The sequence below is a fragment of the Salvelinus alpinus genome, chromosome 26, assembly GCF_045679555.1.
Source record: "Salvelinus alpinus chromosome 26, SLU_Salpinus.1, whole genome shotgun sequence".
Taxonomy (NCBI): domain Eukaryota; kingdom Metazoa; phylum Chordata; class Actinopteri; order Salmoniformes; family Salmonidae; genus Salvelinus; species Salvelinus alpinus.
The window spans coordinates 46,669,090-46,693,230 of record NC_092111.1 but is presented as its reverse complement, the minus strand read 5'-3'; the positions used below and the strand labels follow the sequence as shown (position 1 = coordinate 46,693,230).

The following is a 24,141-nucleotide window of genomic DNA, read 5'->3' as shown; positions in this document are numbered from 1 at the left end:
CCTGTAGGTAGCCTTATATCCCTCTGTTAATTATGAACCTGTAGGTAGCCTTATATCCCTCTGTTAATTATGAACCTGTAGGTAGCCTTACACCCCTCTGTTAATTATGAACCTGTAGGTAGCCTTATATCCCTCTGTTAATTATGAACCTGTAGGTAGCCTTATATCCCTCTGTTAATTATGAACCTGTAGGTAGCCTTTACATCCCTCTGTTAATTATGAACCTGTAGGTAGCCTTATATCCCTCTGTTAATTATGAACCTGTAGGTAGCCTAACACCCCTCTGTTAATTATGAACCTGTAGGTAGCCTTACATCCCTCTGTTAATTATGAACCTGTAGGTAGCCTTATATCCCTCTGTTAATTATGAACCTGTAGGTAGCCTTATATCTCTCTGTTAATTATGAACCTGTAGGTAGCCTTATATCTCTCTGTTAATTATGAACCTGTAGGTAGCCTTATATCCCTCTGTTAATTATGAACCTGTAGGTAGCCTAACACCCCTCTGTTAATTATGAACCTGTAGGTAGCCTTATATCTCTCTGTTAATTATGAACCTGTAGGTAGCCTTATATCCCTCTGTTAATTATGAACCTGTAGGTAGCCTTATATCCCTCTGTTAATTATGAACCTGTAGGTAGCCTTATATCCCTCTGTTAATTATGAACCTGTAGGTAGCCTTATATCCCTCTGTTAATTATGAACCTGTAGGTAGCCTTATATCCCTCTGTTAATTATGAACCTGTAGGTAGCCTTATATCCCTCTGTTAATTATGAACCTGTAGGTAGCCTTATATCTCTCTGTTAATTATGAACCTGTAGGTAGCCTTATATCCCTCTGTTAATTATGAACCTGTAGGTAGCCTTACACCCCTCTGTTAATTATGAACCTGTAGGTAGCCTTACATCCCTCTGTTAATTATGAACCTGTAGGTAGCCTTACACCCCTCTGTTAATTATGAACCTGTAGGTAGCCTTATATCCCTCTGTTAATTATGAACCTGTAGGTAGCCTTACACCCCTCTGTTAATTATGAACCTGTAGGTAGCCTTACATCCCTCTGTTAATTATGAACCTGTAGGTAGCCTTACATCCCTCTGTTAATTATGAACCTGTAGGTAGCCTTATATCCCTCTGTTAATTATGAACCTGTAGGTAGCCTTACATCCCTCTGTTAATTATGAACCTGTAGGTAGCCTTATATCCCTCTGTTAATTATGAACCTGTAGGTAGCCTTACACCCCTCTGTTAATTATGAACCTGTAGGTAGCCTTATATCCCTCTGTTAATTATGAACCTGTAGGTAGCCTTATATCCCTCTGTTAATTATGAACCTGTAGGTAGCCTTACATCCCTCTGTTAATTATGAACCTGTAGGTAGCCTTATATCCCTCTGTTAATTATGAACCTGTAGGTAGCCTTATATCCCTCTGTTAATTATGAACCTGTAGGTAGCCTTATATCCCTCTGTTAATTATGAACCTGTAGGTAGCCTTACACCCCTCTGTTAATTATGAACCTGTAGGTAGCCTTATATCCCTCTGTTAATTATGAACCTGTAGGTAGCCTTACATCCCTCTGTTAATTATGAACCTGTAGGTAGCCTTTACATCCCTCTGTTAATTATGAACCTGTAGGTAGCCTTATATCCCTCTGTTAATTATGAACCTGTAGGTAGCCTTTACATCCCTCTGTTAATTATGAACCTGTAGGTAGCCTTATATCCCTCTGTTAATTATGAACCTGTAGGTAGCCTAACACCCCTCTGTTAATTATGAACCTGTAGGTAGCCTTATATCCCTCTGTTAATTATGAACCTGTAGGTAGCCTTATATCCCTCTGTTAATTATGAGCCTGTAGGTAGCCTTATATCTCTCTGTTAATTATGAACCTGTAGGTAGCCTTACATCCCTCTGTTAATTATGAACCTGTAGGTAGCCTTATATCCCTCTGTTAATTATGAACCTGTAGGTAGCCTTATATCTCTCTGTTAATTATGAACCTGTAGGTAGCCTTACATCCCTCTGTTAATTATGAACCTGTAGGTAGCCTTATATCCCTCTGTTAATTATGAACCTGTAGGTAGCCTTATATCTCTCTGTTAATTATGAACCTGTAGGTAGCCTTATATCTCTCTGTTAATTATGAACCTGTAGGTAGCCTTATATCTCTCTGTTAATTATGAACCTGTAGGTAGCCTAACACCCCTCTTAATTATGAACCTGTAGGTAGCCTTATATCCCTCTGTTAATTATGAACCTGTAGGTAGCCTTATATCCCTCTGTTAATTATGAACCTGTAGGTAGCCTTACACCCCTCTGTTAATTATGAACCTGTAGGTAGCCTTATATCCCTCTGTTAATTATGAACCTGTAGGTAGCCTTATATCTCTCTGTTAATTATGAACCTGTAGGTAGCCTTATATCCCTCTGTTAATTATGAACCTGTAGGTAGCCTTACATCCCTCTGTTAATTATGAACCTGTAGGTAGCCTTATATCCCTCTGTTAATTATGAACCTGTAGGTAGCCTTACATCCCTCTGTTAATTATGAACCTGTAGGTAGCCTTACATCCCTCTGTTAATTATGAACCTGTAGGTAGCCTTATATCCCTCTGTTAATTATGAACCTGTAGGTAGCCTTATATCCCTCTGTTAATTATGAACCTGTAGGTAGCCTTACATCCCTCTGTTAATTATGAACCTGTAGGTAGCCTTATATCCCTCTGTTAATTATGAACCTGTAGGTAGCCTTATATCCCTCTGTTAATTATGAACCTGTAGGTAGCCTTATATCCCTCTGTTAATTATGAACCTGTAGGTAGCCTTACATCCCTCTGTTAATTATGAACCTGTAGGTAGCCTTATATCCCTCTGTTAATTATGAACCTGTAGGTAGCCTTACATCCCTCTGTTAATTATGAACCTGTAGGTAGCCTTATATCCCAAAGTATGATTGATTAACATATTTTCTTAAATATACGTTTTTCCCTTTTAAAGCATCCTCTGATTGATCAATACTGTCTGGGTTTATTTGCTTCTTGGGAAATGACCAGCGATATGGAAAATACTGTTAAAGGAGGATACAACAACGCATTGTAAACGGCAGACTTTCTAGTTGAAAAGAAAAGCTCGTTTGTTGTCAAGATGTGAAGCTTCACCCTCTTTACATCCGCGTCACTAAGAGGCGCGGCCAATGTAGAAATGGCTGTCATTTCCAGGTGATACAATTCTACGCTCAATTTCAGTTTGAGAAAACAACGTGTGTGAGAAACCATCTAAATCCCTATAAAATATATTTTCAATAACATTTTTTTTACGGCTGTTGAAAGTTGGACGAAACTGAAAGTGAGTTGTTATCCGGGGTCCTTTGGACGTCCACCACCATTGTCCATGCTATCCGGTATCCTTGTACAGGCTGTAGCCATAACGACAATTGGTCCTGAGAATGTAACTCTAACGTTACCCCATTGAAGTTGAAAATGAAAATGGTCAAGCTTAGGTAAGTGTTATGGTTTAGGGTAGGGACGTTCCCTTAAACACAGATGGCACAAACCACCATGTTACAGGGAAATGGGATGCGGGGTAGGGGTTGGAAAGCAGCCTAGTTGTTGTAATTCACCTAGCTACCACGTGGGTGGGACATTCTACATGGACGGTCGCACCTTGAATATAGCCCTACTATTCATAGCAGTTGGTACATTCCACTATGGTAGTGGCAGCCTGCCTGGGGGATGATAGACTAGTGCTTCGATGGAAACCCTGTGGTGTGTATTTGATATGTTATGATGTAATACTGTATATAATACAACTGTTGAGGTTTGTCAACTACCAAAGACTAACTGGATGAGAATAAATGCCTTAAAATACGTGGTTTGTTTTTAAAAAGCAATGAATTCATGTGATCTGAGTGGACAGAATCTTTTCTCCCATTAGGAACTCGATCTGAAAACCTAATGGAGGGGATGTGATCTTATGTGCACCGAGAAGTTAACCCCTGTTCATTGGAACGTCTGCTAGTTGTTTATCCTTTCCTGTTCTGCTTGATATTCTGAGCCAATTTTATTAGTCACATGCGCCGGATACAACAGGTGTAGACCTTACAGTGAAATGCTTACGAGACACTAACCAACAATGCCGTTAAAAAAAAGAAGAAATAAAAGTAACAAGTAATTAAAGAGCAGCAGTAAAATAACAATAATGAGACTATATACAGGGGGGCACCGGTTAGTAATGAGGCTATATACAGGGGGGCACCGGTTAGTAATGAGGCTATATACAGGGGGGTACCGGTTAGTAATGAGACTATATACAGGGGGGCACCGGTTAGTAATGAGGCTATATACAGGGGGGTACCGGTTAGTAATGAGACTATATACAGGGGGGCACCGGTTAGTAATGAGGCTATATACAGGGGGGCACCGGTTAGTAATGAGGCTATATACAGGGGGTACCGGTTAGTAATGAGGCTATATACAGGGGCGTACCGGTTAGTAATGAGGCTATATACAGGGGCGTACCGGTTAGTAATGAGGCTATATACAGGGGGGTACCGGTTAGTAATGAGGCTATATACAGAGGGTACCGGTTAGTAATGAGACTATATACAGGGGGTACCGGTTAGTAATGAGGCTATATACAGGGGGTACCGGTTAGTAATGAGGCTATATACAGGGGGTACCGGTTAGTAATGAGGCTATATAGAGGCTACTATTATGTGACAACCTGTTTTTGTTTTTTTATATAAATAAATGTGTGACACAAAAGGAAGTGTAGAACACCATTGCCCATCATGCATTGCTCTAATAACTTTCAAAAGATTGTTCCGAAGTTTGCCCCCAATAAATAAATTTTCCTACGAATTAAGTCGCACAAAAATGTGTCTTTTCACACGAATTAAGCCACACAAAACTCACGAAATCTGCTGAAATACTTTTTGTACATATGTGCACAAATTGAGTGTGAGATTGTGTTGCAACACCCTGTCACAAGAAAAATGTAACCATGATCAGATGATGGGTCTACATGCATTGTGAACTGCACTCCATACTGAAATGCACTGTCTGTCCCCACCCTGAGCGTTGAGGATTGATCATGCAGAGAGCAGAGAGAAGGCCAAAGGGAAGCCAGATTTAGACATCACATATCATTTAACAGTTCCATTTTACATCATGCTGTTCATATAAATAATGTATTATCATTTACTGGTTCCTCAGTTATTTATTCCTGGAAAACGGAGTGGGTTTGGGTGGGAAATCTCGGTAACCCGGTACTGCTATTCAACCCTAGTTACCATGCACTCCTTAAATATCTCAGTGTCAGTGAAGAGCTTGATGTGTTTAATTAAAACCAGGGCTCGAAGTGAGGCGGCACGTGAGGGTATTGTGTTTTTTTTGTTAAATAATTGGACCTGATTTATATAAAGCAATCTATTGCAACGCTTTAGTACACAATGCGTTATGCTAGAAACAAGCTGTAAAATGCCGGGGAAAGACGTGGTCGATGCATATGGGATATCTTTAGTTTGTCTCTGTGATATTGAGGAGGCTACGCTACAACCTTCTATAGGAGACAAAACGAATGACTTTGTTTGAAAAGTAGCATAATGTTGGATTCTTTCACTATCAGGTTTGAGGATCATATGGTGAGCTATGCATGACTAGTTTGGTAATTTAGCCTAGCATATGCTCTTATATTCCCATGTCCTAATCAGTCAACACGCATCTAAACTCAGCAAAAAAAGAAACGGCCCTTTTTCAGGACCCTGTCTTTCAAAGATAATTCGTAAAAACTTCACAGATCTTCATTGTAAAGGGTTTAAACACTGTTTCCCATGCTTGTTCAATGAACCATAAACAATTAATGAACATGCACCTGTGGAATGGTCGTTAAGACACTAACAGCTTACAGACGGAAGGCAATTAAGGTCACAGTTATGAAAAGTTGGGACACTAAAGAGGTCTTTCTACTGAAAAACACCAAAAGAATGATTCCCAGGGTCCCTGCTCATCTGCGTGAATGTGCTTTTGGCATGCTGCAAGGAGGCATGAGTACTGCAGATGTGGCCAGGGCAATAAACACTACTTCTAGGTTTCAGAGCAAGTGACGTAACTGATTGAAACGCTACTAGCGCGTACCCGCTAACTAGCTAGCCATTTCACATCCGTTACATGAGCAAATAATGAGGATGGAGAGCCTCACAAGTTTGAAGAAATTACCTTTCAGTCTAATACGGCTATGTAGTTACTTACCTTTCAGGCTAATACGGCTATATAGTTACTGTTGTAGCTCTTAATCAGCAGCACACTTTTTGTAAGTTGTTAGGCCTCACTGTCCTCTCCAAATTCAGCTGGAATTTAGCCCGAAAAGATGTGAGAAATATGGGTTGAGGATCGGCCTACATCTCCTCTTGTGCTCTGCAGAATATCAGAACTCAAGTGTTTAACATCACCAGTGGCTTAGTCCTCCACATCCGTATGATAGCCTATAACTCTTTTCATAAACTCAATGTGAATGCAAGAGACCAGTCGGAATGTCTGACTGAAATACGGGACAAATCAACTTCTTTGTTGTTGTTGTGGTGTTTAGATTTGTTGATCAAATGTGGGACATGATTGTTTGGGCCAAAATGCGGGACTGTCCCGCACAATCCCGGGACATGTGGTCACAAATTATAGGGCTAGATATCATTATTGAAATAATACTTTTTTAAATAATCGACGAGGGTTGGTGATGTCAACCGCCTGTATTCAATGGAGAGAGAGATGCTATGCTAATAGCATCATTTCATGAATATGCATAGCCATCTCGAGACAACTCCGATATAAAGTTACCGGGATGTCACGTGTCCTACTTATATCAGTACACTCTTAACAACTTAAGCATTACGAAACTTCTATTCGATCAAATAAATCTCACGTAGCAAATAAACCATAAATTTTTTTGTTGACCAAATTCGACACACTCATTGAGAGAGAGACATATTTTCCGCCGAGGTGGGCCTTTCTCTTCCTTCTGTTCCATTATTATGACACACACAGCAGACTCTAAAAACAGACCAGGATCAGTTTTGTGTTTGTCCTCTAGTTGGTAAATAAACACTTTCCATTATAAAAGCTGTTTCTAGATCTGTAGTGTATTGGCCCTTGCTTTCTCGCGATAACATGCTCGGGCTGGTAGGGCGCTGTGGACATGATCTGATCTACAAATCACCTGAAATGGCGCACACCGGCTTTATTTAATACTCATTCTCCACAGATCAGCGAGTCTGCGCAGGACCACCCCACGCGGTCCCGCGTGATCAAGCCAATGGGCCGCAAAGCACGCTGGGACTTCCTTTCTTTCCGAGGCCATATTGGAGAGACATACTTGTAAGTTCAGCTCTGTGTTTATTCTTTAAAAATAAATATATTTAGGCCATTTTGGTGCACATCACCCGGTTGATTACTAACGTACGATTGTCCAATCTCAAATGTTTTGTTCAGGTTGGCCAGAACGGACTAAATCGCAGCTATGGTTGCCGCAAAGAAGACGGTGAGTCGAGGTCTCATGAACGCGTGTGTGGTGGAAAGCAATTCACGTGGAATCGTGGTGCTATCTGGGCTAAACCATCACATGTGTTGAGCTAACTGTCAATGTTGACCGTACAAATGTTTAACTTGCCCCAACATACACTTTTTTCTTATTCCCAGGACATTAGTTTTTAGTTTTTGCCAATTTGCTTAATCTAGGCATATAGCTAGCTCTATCGTAACATTCGCCGACTTGCCAGTTAGCAACTAGTTAACGTGAACTAGTTAGCCAAACGGCTATTTGAATGGTTGCATTGGGGTATTTTGAGTTGGCTTATCGAGAAACGCTATGTAACAGTACTGTTAACGGAAATATGTTAAATCCAGCTAGCTAATTAACAGCTCTTCTGCAACACCATGTCGGCGTGTATAATTAGTTAGCTAACGTTACTCAGTTGGGTGGGATGTTGATAGTTAACCAAGCAGATTAAGAAATAAACTAGCATGTTATATGCACTCAAATCACACGTATCTCAATTAGAAGACCGTATCATGTTTGGTTCAATGGATGTGGGCTATATTCATAGTTCACAAATGTTTGTCTCTTGGTGTTAGAAAAAGTCCCTGGAGTCCATCAACTCCCGTCTCCAGCTGGTGATGAAGAGCGGTAAATATGTTCTGGGATACAAGCAGTCTCAGAAGATGATCCGCCAGGGCAAAGCCAAGCTGGTCATCCTGGCCAACAACACACCTGCCCTCAGGTAACTAGTTGGGCCTACATCACAATTATGTAGCAGTATTAGCTAATGAAGTTTAAGCTATCAATAATACACGTTTCACGCGAACTTGGTGAGCTAAAGTTTACTGTGCTGGCCTGAGTTGTATTCATTAGTCGGATTCCGTTACGAAACATTTAGCAACAGAAACCGTTTACCCAAATGGAAACTAGAGTTGCTGTTGGACGAATTCATGGAAGTCCCTCGAGTAAATGGTTAACAGTTCCCGTTGCAAAGGGTTTTGCAATAGACTTCACGTCTTGCAACGGAAACCGATTTTAATGAATACACGTCAGGTCCCTCATCCACCATAGTGTCCGGAACCATGTGAATGGATTTTCAAAGCCAGCCCGGTAGTTAAGCTTGGTGTGATGGACTTACAATCTTCCTAATGGGATCCCAGAAATCCTAATAGTTCCATTTCTACTTCCATAAGTGTTTAGAATAGTTAGATATTGAACAAGTCACATTGAATTAACCAAATAAGCATATCAAGTGTTGCTTGTGTGTTCTTATGGGTAATTTATTTTTCTGTACTCCTCCTACAAAGGCACACCTGTATTGGTCTGCTTGCAGGTGTGTAAGAACAGGAGGAACATTCAAATGAGGGCTGATTGTCTGTTACTGGCTGCACCTGCAGTTGGTCATTCAGCAATCAGACACCTTTTATTCTCTGCCTTTATTTAACTAGACATGTCAGTGAAGAACAAATTCTTATTTTACAATGACGGCCAAACCCTAACCCGGACGATGCTGGGCCAAATGTGCGCAACCCTATGGGACGCTCAATCACGGCCTGGCATTGAACCAGGGTCTGTAGTGACGCCTCTAGCACTGAGATGCAGTGCCATATACCGCTGTCCCACTCGGGAGCCCCACACAACTACAGCATTAGAAGTGGATCACTGTTGCAGTGGACTTGTGTTCATGTTGCTTTCCCCACACACACACGGGATCATGTTTCATTCAACAATAATATATATAAATGCACACCTGTGGTCATACTTTGCTAAAAGGTATTTGTCCTTCCTCAGGAAGTCTGAAGTGGAGTACTATGCCATGTTAGCCAAGACTGGCGTCCATCACTACAGTGGGAACAACATCGAGCTGGGCACGGCCTGCGGAAAGTACTTCCGGGTGTGCACACTGGCTATCATCGACCCCGGTGAGTGTCCAATCAGACTGCACGTCCTGTTTACCACGCCCATTCTGTTGATGTATTGTCTGCAGAGTTGGACAATCCTTTAGTAGTGAGCAGTTTGAGATGACATGAAGATCAGGAGAATGGTGAACACAACCTTGTCAAACTGCTGTCACATGACATGAGTGTTTGATTTAATCGTGTTTCACACATGTGTATATGTTTTTGTCTTACACTGTTGCTCACCAATTTTCCCATTGTGGCTTTTTGCTCCAGTTGGGTATATGGGGGTCTGACCAGCAGTAGTGATTCACTAGCTAAACACCCAATGGTGCATTCACCTGAACTGACTGGGCGCTCTGCTCAGGTTACTTCCTGCTTCATTGGTGCCTTAGTTCTCCTCAAGTTAAAGATACACTATGCAGAAATTGCTCCACCATTTCCTGGTTGCTAAAATTTGAAGTTTGCCTAATTTCATTTTGTGACAAAACAAAAAAGTATAGTGTAGAGAATCATTGTACCATCTAAACTGATGTGAAATGTTTTCAATAATCTCACATTTTCTGCTGTTTGAAGCTGGTGTACAAAATGTAAAACCACCACTACAGGGAAAATCCACAAACTCTCATTCCTGTAATGTAGTGTTAAATAACACTTTCATTTTGGCTTTTTATAATAAGGATGGTAGCAACATGGGAAATCAAGTCGTCAACAAAATCAACAACGCTCTCTATGGGCTGGCTAGCTAGTTACACCACAAAAGTATGTGGACACTCCTTAAAATTAGTGGATCCGGCTATCAAATAATATAATACTTCAAGAGGTCTTAAATCAGTAGCATAATGGTCCTTGGTATGACCATAACACAATTCCATATAGCTTAGATTCTGTCAAACTAAAGCTTGGTTAGTTTTAAGCAGTGGTTGGAAAAGTACAGATACCTTAATAGAAAATGACTCAAGTCACCCAGTAAAAAACTACTTGAGTAAGTCTGAAAGTATTGGTTTTTAAATATACTTGTACTTTTGATTTAAGTGTAAATAATTTCTAATTCCTTATATTAAGCAAAGCAGACATTTTCTATTTATTTACGGATAGCAGGGGGCATGCTGCAATTTACAAATGAAGCATATGTTTAGTGAGGCAGTAGGGACGTTCCCTTTAAGTGTGTGAATCAAACCGTTTTCTTGTCCTACGCATTCAAAATGTATGGAGTAAAAAATATATATTTTTAATGAATGTAGTAAAAAGTCAAACGTGTTGATACTAAAGTACTTTACACCACTGGTTTTACCTGTATCACCTGTTGTTGATTGGATCTTGTATGCTAAATGTAATATTGGTCTATTAACAGGTGATTCTGACATCATCAGGAGTATGCCAGACCAGCCGCAGGGGGAGAAGTAGACCTTTCACTCTTAATGTTACAAATAAACTTGGTTGAATGGTGTTTCTTTGGTCTGTCTTTCTTAGTGAGCACAAACATTTAGCTACTTGTATTCTATCCTGTTGCAGTAGACGGTGTCAGAATACGACGGCCTACTGCCACAGGATAAATACAGCCTACTGCCACAGGATAAATACAGCCTACTGCCACAGAATACGACTACATTCTATAATGTCACGGCCTACTGTCACAGGATAGAATACGACTACATCCTATAATGTCACGGCCTACTGCCACAGGATAGAATGCGACTACATTCTATAATGACACGGCCTACTGCCACAGGATAGAATGCGACTACATCCTATAATGTCACGGCCTACTGCCACAGGATAGAATGCGACTACATTCTATAATGTCACGGCCTACTGTCACAGGATAGAATGCGACTACATTCTATAATGACACGGCCTACTGCCACAGGATAGAATGCGACTACATCCTATAATGTCACGGCCTACTGTCACAGGATAGAATACGACTACATCCTATAATGTCACGGCCTACTGCCACAGGATAGAATGCGACTACATCCTATAATGTCACGGCCTACTGCCACAGGATAGAATACGGCTACATTCTATAATGACACGGCCACAGTTGTCAAGTTGGCTGGCTGGATGTCCTTTGGGTGGTTGACCGTTGTTTATACACACAGGAAACTGTTGAACGTGAAACCCAGCAGCACTACTACCATAACCCCTTCAAAGACACTTAAATATTTTGTCTTGCCCATTCACCCTCTGAATGACACACAATCCATGTCTCAAGGCTTCATAATCCTTTAAGCTGATTCCTGCCCTTCATCTACACTGATTGAAGTGGATTTAACAGGTGACATCAATAAGGGATCATAGCTTTCACCTGGTCAGTCTGTCATGGAAAGAGCGCACCTACTCATTCAAGGGTTATTCTTTCTTTTCTACATTGTGATTTGGTTAGTGTTCACTATTATTCTAGAGTGTGCAAAGCTCTCATCAAGGCAAAGGGTGGCTACTTTGAAAAATATATTTAGATTAACACTTTTTGGTTACTACGTTATTTCATAGTTTTGATGTCTTCACTATTATTCTACAATGTAGAAAATAGTACAAATAAAAACCCTGGAATGTGTTGACTGGAAAAGTATATTATACTGAACAAAAATATCAACTCAACATGCAACAATTTCAAAGACTGCTGAGTTCATAAGGAAATTCATTAGACCCTAATCTATGGATTTCTTATGACTTGGAAAACAGATATGCATATGTTGGTCACAGATACCTTAAAAGGTAGTGGCGTGGACCAGAAAACCAGTCACTATCTGGTGTGACCACCATTTGAATCCTGGAACACGCTGTCCTACACGTCAATCCAGAGCATCCCAAACTTGCTCAATGGGTGACAGGTCTGGTGAGTATGCAGGCCATGAAAGAACTGGGACATGTTCAGCTTCCAGGAATTGTGTACTGATCCTTGCGACATGGGGATTTACATTATCATGATGAAACAAGGTGGCGGACGAATGGCACGACAATGGGCCTCAGGTCTCGTCACGGTATCTCTGCATTCAAATTGCCATCGATAAAATGCTTTTGAGTTGTCAGTAGCTTATGCCTGTCCATACCATAACCCCACCGCCACCATGGGGCACTCTGTTCACAACGTTGACATCAGCAAATGATCTTTGCGAAGGAGAAATGCTCAGTAACAGGGATGTAAACAGATTTGTGCAACATTTGATTCGTTTTTTTGTGAGTATGAAACATTTCTGTGATCTTTTATTTCAACTCATGAAACATGGGACGAACACTTTACATGTTGCGTTTATATTTTTGTTCAGTGTAGTTTGTCTACTAATTGAGTAGCGTTTAGATAACTGGTCAGTAGTTCAATCGGATATCAACCAAAATAAGACATTTTTCACGAGGTCAAAATTACATCTTAAATCTGGTTGTTTTGTGGTTGTAAAACATCCGACCAGATTTCAACCAGTGAAAGACGTGGCTTGCATTGAGCGATAGCGTTGGTTACCACGGACACGGTTGTTTATTTTCTGAGACATAGGACCTGAAACCACTTGAAGCTGGGATGTCCCTCCTACCATGTACTTAGCTCCTCAGACTACCTCCTGGCTGAACCCTACCCCACAGCTGTTGACCAAGCACATGCCTGCAATTGTTACATCGTAGTGCAGCAGGAGAGAGCGGTGGCAGCACATCCAGAGATCGATTTATAGCCATTCATCTAAGAGTTTATATATTTTAAACAAACACTGTCATAGATGTACACAATTAATATGAGATGAAAGGTGAGTTCCTAACGAGTTCAGGAAGCCAAGCTTCAATGTGGAGGCTATATACAGGGTGTTACGGTACAGAGTCAATGTGGAGGCTATATACAGGGTGTTACGGTACAGAGTCAATGTGGAGGCTATATACAGGGTGTTACGGTACAGAGTCAATGTGGAGGCTATATACAGGGGGTACCGGTACAGAGTTAATGTGGAGGCTATATACAGGGTGTTACGGTACAGAGTCAATGTGGAGGCTAGGGCTTTGTGATGGCCGCTCCAAAACCTTGACTTTGTTGTCCTTAAGCTATTTTGCCACAACTTTGGAAGTATGCTTGGGGTCATTGTCCATTTGGAAGACCCATTTGCGACCAAGCTTTAACTTCCTGACTGATGTCTTGAGATGTTGCTTCAATATATCCATACAAAATAGATGGCATCATGAGGAAAAGTAAAGTGCACCAGTCCCTCCTGCAGCAAATCACCCCCACATGATGCTGCCACCCCCGTGCTTCACGGTTGGGATGGTGTTCTTCGGCTTGCAAGCTTCTCCCTTTTTCCTCCAAACATAACATTTACATTACATTTAAGTCATTTAGCAGACGCTCTTATCCAGAGCGACTTACAAGTTGGACGATGGACATTATGGCCAAACAGTTCTATTTTTGTTTCAACAGACCAGAGGACATTTCTCCAAAAAAGTACGATCTTTGTCCCCATGTGCAGTTGCAAACCGTTGTCTGGCTTTTTTATGGCGGTTTTGGAGCAGTGGCTTCTTCCTTGCTGAGCGGCCTTTCAGGTTATGTCAATATAGGACTCATTTTACTGTGGATATAGATACTTTTGTACCCGTTTCCTCCAGCATCTTCACAAGGTTCTTTGCTGTCGTTCTGGGATTTATTTGCACTTTTCGCACCAAAGTACGTTCAACTCTAGGAGACAGAACACATCTCCTTCCTGAGCGGTATGATGTCTGCTTGGCCCCATGGTGTTTATACTTGCGTACTATTGTTTGTACAGATGAACGTGGTACTTTCAGGCTTTTGAAAATTGCTCCCAAGGATGAACCAGACTTCCTGAGGTCTTGACTGATTTCTTTTGATTTTCCCGTCAAGCAAAGACGCACTGAGTTTGAAGGAAGGCCTTGAAATACAGTACACCTCCAATTGACTCAAATGATGTCAATTAGCCTATCAGAAGCTCATAGGCCAATGTAGAGAATTTGGCAGTATGTCCAACCGGCCTCACAACCGCAGACTACGTGTAACCACGCCAGCCCAGTACCTCCACATCCGGCTTCTTCACCTGCGGGATCGTCGGACAGCTGATGAAACTGAATATTTCTGTCTGTAATAAAGCCCTTTGGTGGGGGGAAAACTCATTCTGCTTGGCCTGGCTCCCCAGTGGGTGGGCCAATGCCCTCCCAGGCCACACCCCTGCCCAGTCATGTGAAATCCATAGATCAGGGCCTAATTAATTTATTTTAATTGACTCTTTTCCTTCTATGAACAATAACTTGATTCCCATAGAGATGAGCTGGCTACTCACTAGATTCCCATAGAGATGAGCTGGCTACTTACTAGCACGTGGACTTGTGCTTGAGAGATAGTTGAGACCTGTGCTAATGTTCTATAATGGCTGCTACAACAAGTCAGTCTTTATTAGTGAATGTGCATTATGCATGGTTCTGATTAAATCTGTAACAAAAGCGTATTTTCAGACAGACTTGATAGCGACAGTGATTATTGCCAAAAAAAGCTGATTAAACGTTTTTGATAAAATAATGTAATTATTAGTGGGTGTTGTGGAAGGTTTATCTAGCCTAGGTATAACTCAACAAGCCCTGAATTAATTACATTATAGCTGACTGTTTCAAATGCAGTGTATTTGATTGTTAAATTGTACAACAAAGAGAAAACATTTCATCTTTATATAAAGTTTGAAAAAAATTATGGCGATATGATTTTTAGGCCAAATCACCCCAAGCTCTATTATGTACACATTAATTGCTGTGAATGTGTTGAATTGCTGTCTAATAAGAGACTGGTCGCAGTTGCAGTAAAGCATTAGGAGTTTTATTGTTTTATTTCAACAAACCTTGAAAAATCATTGCATTTCTTCATAAAACAAAATCATTCTTCTAAAGGAGAAGGTATAAATACATGATTGAATCATCTTTTAAAAGGTTAATAATCAACAGAGAGTCAGGTGAGTGCAGCGTCACCAGACTGATCTAGTCTACAGAGAACTATGGGATGTAAAACACTGAGCTCAGAGCCTCCATTCGGCAACGCTCTTCTTTACACACTCAAAAGCTACCAATAATACAGTCCAATTGATTTCAGCTAAAGCGTGGGCAGGCTGTCAGCCCTCAATCTTCAAGCCCAGTCGTTCCGCTCATTCAAGGCTATATACAGTGAGTGATAAAGTACCAATCAGAAGTAGTGACCTGCCCATTCTTTAAATCGTACTGTATGAGTACGGTCGTCAGTCAAGAGACTAAATACATTTTTTTTTAGAACCAAACTTGCAATAGGATGGATGCGGTAACTCCCCAGCCCTTGATCTGAAAACTATCACAAAAGAGATGTAAATAAAATGCACATACTAATATACTACAGGTTAAGGCAATACAATTCAGTTCCTGATACCTTTAAAATGACTGACATGGAATTAAAGCTGCTCCACACGACTTCTCATCTTCAGGACCCCATCACCTCCTCCCCCTCATCAGCACATTGACTTCCATCTAAAGTCACAACCAGGAATTACACCTTCACATTCTGCTAAACGGTCGTTTTAAAAAAGAATCATGAAAAGACAAAGACAACGTATAGGATCCAGCCTGACAGTGCAATCAATCAATCCCAGAAAAATTACACATTAGGAAAAGCCCTTGTATTCTGTACATATGGCATGGCCTTTTCCCACCAGATAGGTTGGAAGAGAAGAGGTTTTAAGATAAGAACCCTCTCATACACAGAGGGGCACAATACTACTGGTGTCTGGAAGTACTTCATGTCATACTGTCCCTACTGGTGTCTAAGTACTTAATGTCTCATACTGGTGTCTGCAAGTACTTCATGTCTCATACTGTCTACTGGTGTCTGGAAGTACTTCATGTCATACTGTCCCTACTGGTGTCTGGAAGTACTTCATGTCATACTGTCTACTGGTGTCTGGAAGTACTTCATGTCATACTGTCCCTACTGGTGTCTGGAAGTACTTCATGTCATACTGTCCCTACTGGTGTCTGGAAGTACTTCATGTCATACTGTCTACTGGTGTCTGGAAGTACTTCATGTCATACTGTCTACTGGTGTCTGGAAGTACTTCATGTCATACTGTCCCTACTGGTGTCTGGAAGTACTTCATGTCATACTGTCTACTGGTGTCTGGAAGTACTTCATGTCATACTGTCCCTACTGGTGTCTGGAAGTACTTCATGTCATACTGTCCCTACTGGTGTCTGGAAGTACTTCATGTCATACTGTCTACTGGTGTCTGGAAGTACTTCATGTCATACTGTCTACTGGTGTCTGGAAGTACTTCATGTCATACTGTCCCTACTGGTGTCTGGAAATACTTCATATCTTCACCCATCTTTATACTTCAATTGGTCAATATTTAAGCTAGGACTCCGGTACACAGGTGGGAGGTGGGGCGACAGTGTACCAGCTAGCTAGGACGCTGGTACACAGGTGGGGCGACACTGTACTAGCTAGCTAGGACTCTGGTACACAGGTGGGAGGTGGGGCGACAGTGTACTAGCTAGCTAGGACGCTGGTACACAGGTGGGGCGACACTGTACTAGCTAGCTAGGACTCTGGTACACAGGTGGGGCGACAGTGTACCAGCTAGCTAGGACGCTGGTACACAGGTGGGGCGACACTGTACTAGCTAGCTAGGACCCTGGTACACAGGTGGGAGGTGGGGCGACACTGTACCAGCTAGCTAGCTAGGACTCTGGTACACAGGCGGGCGACACTGTACTAGCTAGCTAGGACTCTGGTACACAGGCGGGAGGTGGGGCGACACTGTACCAGCTAGCTAGGACTCTGGTACACAGGTGGGAGGTGGAGCAACACTGTACCAGCTAGCTAGGACTCTGGTACACAGGTGGGAGGTGGGGCGACACTGTACTAGCTAGCTAGGACTCTGGTACACAGGTGGGGCGACACTGTACTAGCTAGGACTGGTACACAGGTGGGGCGACACTGTACTAGCTAGCTATGACTCTGGTACACAGGCGGGAGGTGGAGCAACACTGTACCAGCTAGCTAGGACTCTGGTACACAGGTGGGAGTTGGGGCGACACTGTACTAGCTAGCTAGCTAGGACTCTGGTACACAGGCGGGAGGTGGAGCAACACTGTACCAGCTAGCTAGGACTCTGGTACACAGGTGGGAGGTGGGGCGACACTGTACCAGCTAGCTAGCTAGGACTCTGGTACACAGGTGGGAGGTGGGGCGACACTGTACTAGCTAGCTAGGACTCTGGTACACAGATGGGAGGTGGGGCGACACTGTACTAGCTAGCTAGGACTCTGGTACACAGGTGGGAGGTGGGGCGACACTGTACTAGCTAGCTAGGACTCTGGTACACAGGTGGGAGGTGGGGCGACACTGTACCAGCTAGCTAGCTAGGACTCTGGTACACAGGTGGGAGGTGGGGCGACACTGTACCAGCTAGCTAGCTAGGACTCTGGTACACAGGTGGGAGGTGGGGCGACACTGTACTAGCTAGCTAGGACTCTGGTACACAGGTGGGAGGTGGGGCGACACTGTACCAGCTAGCTAGCTAGGACTGGTACACAGGTGGGAGGTGGGGCGACACTGTACTAGCTAGCTAGGACTCTGGTACACAGGTGGGAGGTGGGGCGACACTGTACTAGCTAGCTAGGACTCTGGTACACAGGTGGGAGGTGGGGCGACACTGTACTAGCTAGCTAGGACTCTGGTACACAGGTGGGAGGTGGGGCGACACTGTACCAGCTAGCTAGGACTCTGGTACACAGGTGGGGCGACACTGTACTAGCTAGCTAGGACTCTGGTACACAGGTGGGGCGACACTGTACCAGCTAGCTAGCTAGGACTCTGGTACACAGGTGGGAGGTGGGGCGACACTGTACTACCTAGCTAGGACGCTGGTACACAGGTGGGAGGTGGAGCAACACTGTACTAGCTAGCTAGGACTCTGGTACACAGGCGGGAGGTGGGGCGACACTGTACCAGCTAGCTAGCTAGGACTGGTACACAGGCGGGGCGACACTGTACTAGCTAGCTAGGACTCTGGTACACAGGTGGGAGGTGGGGCGACACTGTACTAGCTAGCTAGGACTCTGGTACACAGGTGGGAGGTGGGGCGACACTGTACTAGCTAGCTAGGACTCTGGTACACAGGTGGGAGGTGGGGCGACACTGTACCAGCTAGCTAGGACTCTGGTACACAGGTGGGGCGACACTGTACTAGCTAGCTAGGACTCTGGTACACAGGTGGGGCGACACTGTACTAGCTAGCTAGGACTCTGGTACACAGGTGGGGCGACACTGTACCAGCTAGCTAGCTAGGACTCTGGTACACAGGTGGGAGGTGGGGCGACACTGTACTAGCTAGCTAGGACGCTGGTACACAGGTGGGAGGTGGAGCAACACTGTACTAGCTAGCTAGGACTCTGGTACACAGGCGGGAGGTGGGGCGACACTGTACCAGCTAGCTAGCTAGGACTGGTACACAGGCGGGGCGACACTGTACTAGCTAGCTAGGACTCTGGTACACAGGTGGGAGGTGGGGCGACACTGTACTAGCTAGCTAGCTAGGACTGGTACACAGGTGGGGCGACACTGTACTAGCTAGCTAGCTAGGACTCTGGTACACAGGTGGGAGGTGGGGCGACACTGTACCAGCTAGCTAGGACGCTGGTACACAGGTGGGGCGACACTGTACTAGCTAGCTAGGACTCTGGTACACAGGTGGGAGGTGGGGCGACACTGTACTAGCTAGCTAGGACGCTGGTACACAGGTGGGAGGTGGAGCAACACTGTACTAGCTAGCTAGGACTCTGGTACACAGGCGGGAGGTGGGGCGACACTGTACCAGCTAGCTAGCTAGGACTGGTACACAGGTGGGGCGACACTGTACTAGCTAGCTAGCTAGGACTGGTACACAGGTGGGGCGACACTGTACTAGCTAGCTAGCTAGGACTCTGGTACACAGGCGGGAGGTGGGGCGACACTGTACCAGCTAGCTAGCTAGGACTCTGGTACACAGGTGGGGCGACACTGTACTAGCTAGCTAGGACTCTGGTACACAGGTGGGAGGTGGAGCAACACTGTACTAGCTAGCTAGGACTCTGGTACACAGGTGGGAGGTGGAGCAACACTGTACTAGCTAGCTAGGACTGGTACACAGGTGGGAGGTGGAGCAACACTGTACTAGCTAGCTAGCTAGGACTCTGGTACACAGGTGGGAGGTGGAGCAACACTGTACTAGCTAGCTAGGACTCTGGTACACAAACTACTTTTGAATAATTCACAAACTTGTACCTCACCGCAAGTTAATAACCTCCCCCCTATTCCACTTCAGTGTAGCATATAGTGTACATAGGTTCGATTAGGCTGATAGGGCCAGGCCCCCAGCTAAATGAGCTGGTCGCCAGGCCCCCAGCTAAATGAGCTGGTCGCCAGGCCCCCAGCTAAATGAGCTGGTCGCCAGGCCCCCAGCTAAATGAGCTGGACGCCAGACCCCCAGCTAAATGAGCTGGACGCCAGACCCCCAGCTAAATGAGCTGGACGCCAGGCCCCCAGCTAAATGAGCTGGTCGCCAGGCCCCCAGCTAAATGAGCTGGTCGCCAGGCCCCCAGCTAAATGAGCTGGTCGCCAGGCCCCCAGCTAAATGAGCTGGTCGCCAGGCCCCCAGCTAAATGAGCTGGTCGCCAGGCCCCCAGCTAAATGAGCTGGTCGCCAGGCCCCCAGCTAAATGAGCTGGACGCCAGACCCCAGCTAAATGAGCTGGACGCCAGACCCCAGCTAAATGAGCTGGACGCCAGACCCCAGCTAAATGAGCTGGACGCCAGACCCCCAGCTAAATGAGCTGGTCGCCAGACCCCCAGCTAAATGAGCTGGTCGCCAGACCCCAGCTAAATGAGCTGGACGCCAGACCCCAGCTAAATGAGCTGGTCGCCAGACCCCCAGCTAAATGAGCTGGTCGCCAGACCCCCAGCTAAATGAGCTGGTCGCCAGACCCCCAGCTAAATGAGCTGGTCGCCAGGCCCCCAGCTAAATGAGCTGGACGCCAGACCCCCAGCTAAATGAGCTGGTCGCCAGACCCCCAGCTAAATGAGCTGGACGCCAGACCCCAGCTAAATGAGCTGGACGCCAGACCCCCAGCTAAATGAGCTGGACACTCACTGTTCTCTCTCTTTTTTGGGGATATTTAAAAAGTACAGTCAAACTATTCTGTATAAAAGTCTGTACTTGCAAATGATTGATTGCATTTATAAACACATTGAACAATCCTTTTGCATAATAATTCATGTGGGTTCTTGTTTCTTAACTTCCTGTCTCTTTCCGGACCTTCTTCTTCTGGGACGGCTTGGGAGCATCGAAGCTCGGGTCGGATATTTCTGAAGAGAAAAGAATGGACAGCATGTCAAAAAACACAAAGACATGATATTTATTATGGAAATAAAACATCCATATTTAATTTCAGGGAGATCTTTGGAAAGTCGGCAGTAGTGATGCCAACCATTGTAAGAAAATAGTTTGGCTTCACAATAAGAGATCTGCCTTCTGTTTGGTGCTGATACACACGAGTAGCAACATACTGACTGTCCCAAAAAGGCACCCTATTTAGAAAGTAGTGCGCTATAAAGGGAATAGGGTGCCATTTGGGACGAAAACTATGGTTAAGGTTGCTACGACTAGTATCTTACTCTGTGAGGACGGCTGGGACTGTTTGGTCCCTGCTGGGGGAAGTGCTGGACTCTCCACCGGTGTAACTGTCATGCTGTCAGAGGTCACCTGTACAGAGAGGGACAAGTCACACCATGTCATAGCTGGTTACAAAACACACTACAGTCAAGGTCTGCGTCCAAAATAGCACCCTACTCCCTTTATAGTGTACTACTTTTGACCAGGGCCTTGGTTAAAAGCACTGCACTACCTGTATATAGGGAATAGGCTGCCAATATGACCAGGCACACACCTTTCACATCCTGTTTCAACTGTTCAAGACGTTACAGGACACTGGAAATACAACACATCATTCTCTGTCATGTAGAACACTAGATATTCATTACAGCTTTCTTTGGGATGCAGACACATCTGTTACCTGGCCTGTACCACCACCTGTCTGTTACCTGGCCTGTACCACCACCTGTCTGTTACCTGGCCTGTACCACCACCTGTCTGTTACCTGGCCTGTACCACCACCTGTCCTGTACCACCACCTGTCTGTTACCTGGCCTGTACCAACACCTGTCTGTTACCTGGCCTGTACCACCACCTGTCTGTTACCTGTCCTGTACCACCACCTGTCTGTTACCTGTCCTGTACCACCACCTGTCTGTTACCTGTCCTGTACCACCACCTGTCTGTTACCTGTCCTGTACCACCACCTGTCTGTTACCTGTCCTGTACCACCACCTGTCTGTTACCTGGCCTGTACCACCACCTGTCTGTTACCTGGCCTGTACCACCACCTGTCTGTTACCTGTCCTGTACCACCACCTGTCTGTTACCTGTCCTGTACCACCACCTGTCTGTTACCTGGCCTGTACCACCACCTGTCTGTTACCTGTCCTGTACCACCACCTGTCTGTTACCTGTCCTGTACCACCACCTGTCTGTTACCTGGCCTGTACCACCACCTGTCTGTTACCTGGCCTGTACCACCACCTGTCTGTTACCTGTCCTGTACCACCACCTGTATGTTACCTGGCCTGTACCACCACCTGTCTGTTACCTGGCCTGTACCACCACCTGTCTGTTACCTGTCCTGTACCACCACCTGTCTGTTACCTGTCCTGTACCACCACCTGTCTGTTACCTGGCCTGTACCACCACCTGTCTGTTACCTGTCCTGTACCACCACCTGTCTGTTACCTGTCCTGTACCACCACCTGTCTGTTACCTGGCCTGTACCACCACCTGTCTGTTACCTGGCCTGTACCACCACCTGTCTGTTACCTGGCCTGTACCACCACCTGTCTGTTACCTGGCCTGTACCACCACCTGTCTGTTACCTGGCCTGTACCACCACCTGTCTGTTACCTGTCCTGTACCACCACCTGTCTGTTACCTGTCCTGTACCACCACCTGTCTGTTACCTGTCCTGTACCACCACCTGTCTGTTACCTGGCCTGTACCACCACCTGTCTGTTACCTGGCCTGTACCACCACCTGTCTGTTACCTGGCCTGTACCACCACCTGTCTGTTACCTGTCCTGTACCACCACCTGTCTGTTACCTGTCCTGTACCACCACCTGTCTGTTACCTGTCCTGTACCACCACCTGTCTGTTACCTGGCCTGTACCACCACCTGTCTGTTACCTGTCCTGTACCACCACCTGTCTGTTACCTGTCCTGTACCACCACCTGTCTGTTACCTGGCCTGTACCACCACCTGTCTGTTACCTGTCCTGTACCACCACCTGTCTGTTACCTGTCCTGTACCACCACCTGTCTGTTACCTGTCCTGTACCAACACCTTCCTCAGCCCTCTTCTTCTTCTTCTTCTTCTTCTTCTTGGGCCTGGCAGCCCCCCCGGCAGAGTCATCCTCCTTGTCATCGTCTGACCCCTGTTCCCCCTGGGGGTGGTTGGGTACAGGGTCCTGGGGCGGGGGGCCGGGGGCCTCTCCCACCGGGGGTCCCTCATAGTTCCCCCACGGCTCTGTCGGGGCGTTCCAGTCTGAGCTGGGGTCCGCTGCTGCAATACCGTCTGGAAACAGAACAGAGAAAATACCAAGTTACATATCGTACCCGCCCAGTGAAGGCAGAAATCACAGCACATTTACTCAAAACTAATTGTTTCTTACTTAATCCTGACCACTCATCAGAAGGAGAGGGGCATTCCCACTGTAGCTCAGAGGCAGGATGGGTGATGTGCTCTGGAGAAGACAGAGAGAGCATCTTAGCCTTCCTAAACCATACAGAATAGTCCATTCTACAGTCCCTGACATCAGTGTTAATCACCTGTAGTCTTCAGTCCAAGTACAGAGGGTAATGTGTTGAGTTCAGTCTTCATCCTCCCATCAACCCCACTCCACGACCCTGGAAGGAATAAACCAATAGAGACTGTTATTCCCACAGAACATCCAGAAAAAGGAAAAGGAATAAACCAATAGAAACCAAAAACACAAAAGCTTTGAAATTCAGTTGCTATTCTCAAATCCATCTAACGGATGGAAACGTTAAGGGGCCGATTCAGACTTATGAATGTACACACTTCTCAGTATTTGGTATTCAGACTTACCTTATAGTACCACAGTATGAGTCATAATACCCATAAAACCTAGCAGTCAAACAGGGTCATTTTCCCAATCGTTTATTCCACCATTTCTTATTCCCAAAGGGAATTTTAGAACCCCTTGTAGGTTTACCCCGGCGTGACGTTTTGATAACCATGTAAATCTCTCTCGGACAAGGTGACTTTTATCATAATGAAATGCTAATTAGCTGCTAATGCGGCTATCATAAAGAACTACAAATACCATGATGATCTGGACGAGACTGACGAATCGAGACAAAGGTAAGAATCTCTGGATTAACTAATGTTAGCTAACTGTAGTGTTACGTTTCCCAGCAAGAAAACCAAATAATGTATCTCAAACAGAAGAGGGAACTAACAGAATCATCAACAACCAAAACAGGTGGAGTTCTAGGAGCGGTTCTGAAAGATACTCATGGGGGTGTCCACTGAAAGATGACTAGTAACAACAACTGGGACCTAAAAGACACCCACCATGAGACCCACTAAATGTACCCAAGAAG

General features: G+C 44.8%; 3 protein-coding genes across 30 annotated transcripts in view; 2 read left to right on the top strand and 1 right to left on the bottom strand.

Annotated features, from left to right (window-relative positions):
- The window catches only part of LOC139555366 (serine/threonine-protein kinase 3), a 28,868-nt gene extending 21,336 nt beyond the window's left edge, over positions 1 to 7,532 (top strand). For 7 of the 26 annotated variants that reach the window (XM_071369122.1, XM_071369115.1, XM_071369118.1 and 4 more), the window contains 3 exons: positions 45 to 5,378; positions 7,257 to 7,369; positions 7,484 to 7,532. The gene's annotated coding sequence lies outside the window, so the exon portion shown is untranslated. The remainder of the gene's footprint in view (positions 1 to 44; positions 5,379 to 7,256; positions 7,370 to 7,483) is intronic. The other 19 variants (XM_071369121.1, XM_071369119.1, XM_071369105.1 and 16 more) reach the window with 17 other exon arrangements.
- On the top strand, positions 7,281 to 10,877 carry LOC139555367 (large ribosomal subunit protein eL30). Its single transcript, XM_071369124.1, has 5 exons — positions 7,281 to 7,369; positions 7,484 to 7,532; positions 8,126 to 8,271; positions 9,321 to 9,451; positions 10,782 to 10,877. Exons 2-5 carry the CDS (start codon positions 7,512 to 7,514, stop codon positions 10,832 to 10,834), a joined length of 351 nt encoding a protein of 116 aa, XP_071225225.1. The 5' UTR covers positions 7,281 to 7,369; positions 7,484 to 7,511; the 3' UTR covers positions 10,835 to 10,877.
- Positions 10,878 to 15,202: 4,325 nt separating this feature from the next.
- mtdha (metadherin a) overlaps positions 15,203 to 24,141 on the bottom strand; it is a 33,587-nt gene continuing 24,648 nt past the window's right edge. Inside the window, exons 7-12 of one of the 3 annotated variants that reach the window (XM_071369094.1) lie at positions 23,344 to 23,421; positions 23,187 to 23,258; positions 22,859 to 23,089; positions 22,058 to 22,074; positions 21,083 to 21,170; positions 15,203 to 20,773 (exon numbers count right to left, since the gene is read on the bottom strand). In XM_071369094.1, coding sequence (XP_071225195.1) covers positions 20,700 to 20,773; positions 21,083 to 21,170; positions 22,058 to 22,074; positions 22,859 to 23,089; positions 23,187 to 23,258; positions 23,344 to 23,421 — 560 coding nt within the window. In that variant the 3' untranslated portion in view covers positions 15,203 to 20,699. Of the gene's footprint in view, positions 20,774 to 21,082; positions 21,171 to 21,581; positions 21,599 to 22,057; positions 22,075 to 22,841; positions 23,090 to 23,186; positions 23,259 to 23,343; positions 23,422 to 24,141 lie in introns of all 3 variants that reach the window. The other 2 variants (XM_071369093.1, XM_071369092.1) reach the window with 2 other exon arrangements.

Coding starts and splice junctions, on each gene's coding strand:
- LOC139555367 (XM_071369124.1), top strand. CDS start 7,512: ATGGTTGCCGCAAAGAAGACG. Junction 7,533..8,125: donor TGGTTGCCGCAAAGAAGACG/GTGAGTCGAGGT, acceptor TCTTGGTGTTAG/AAAAAGTCCCTGGAGTCCAT. Junction 9,452..10,781: donor ACTGGCTATCATCGACCCCG/GTGAGTGTCCAA, acceptor GTCTATTAACAG/GTGATTCTGACATCATCAGG.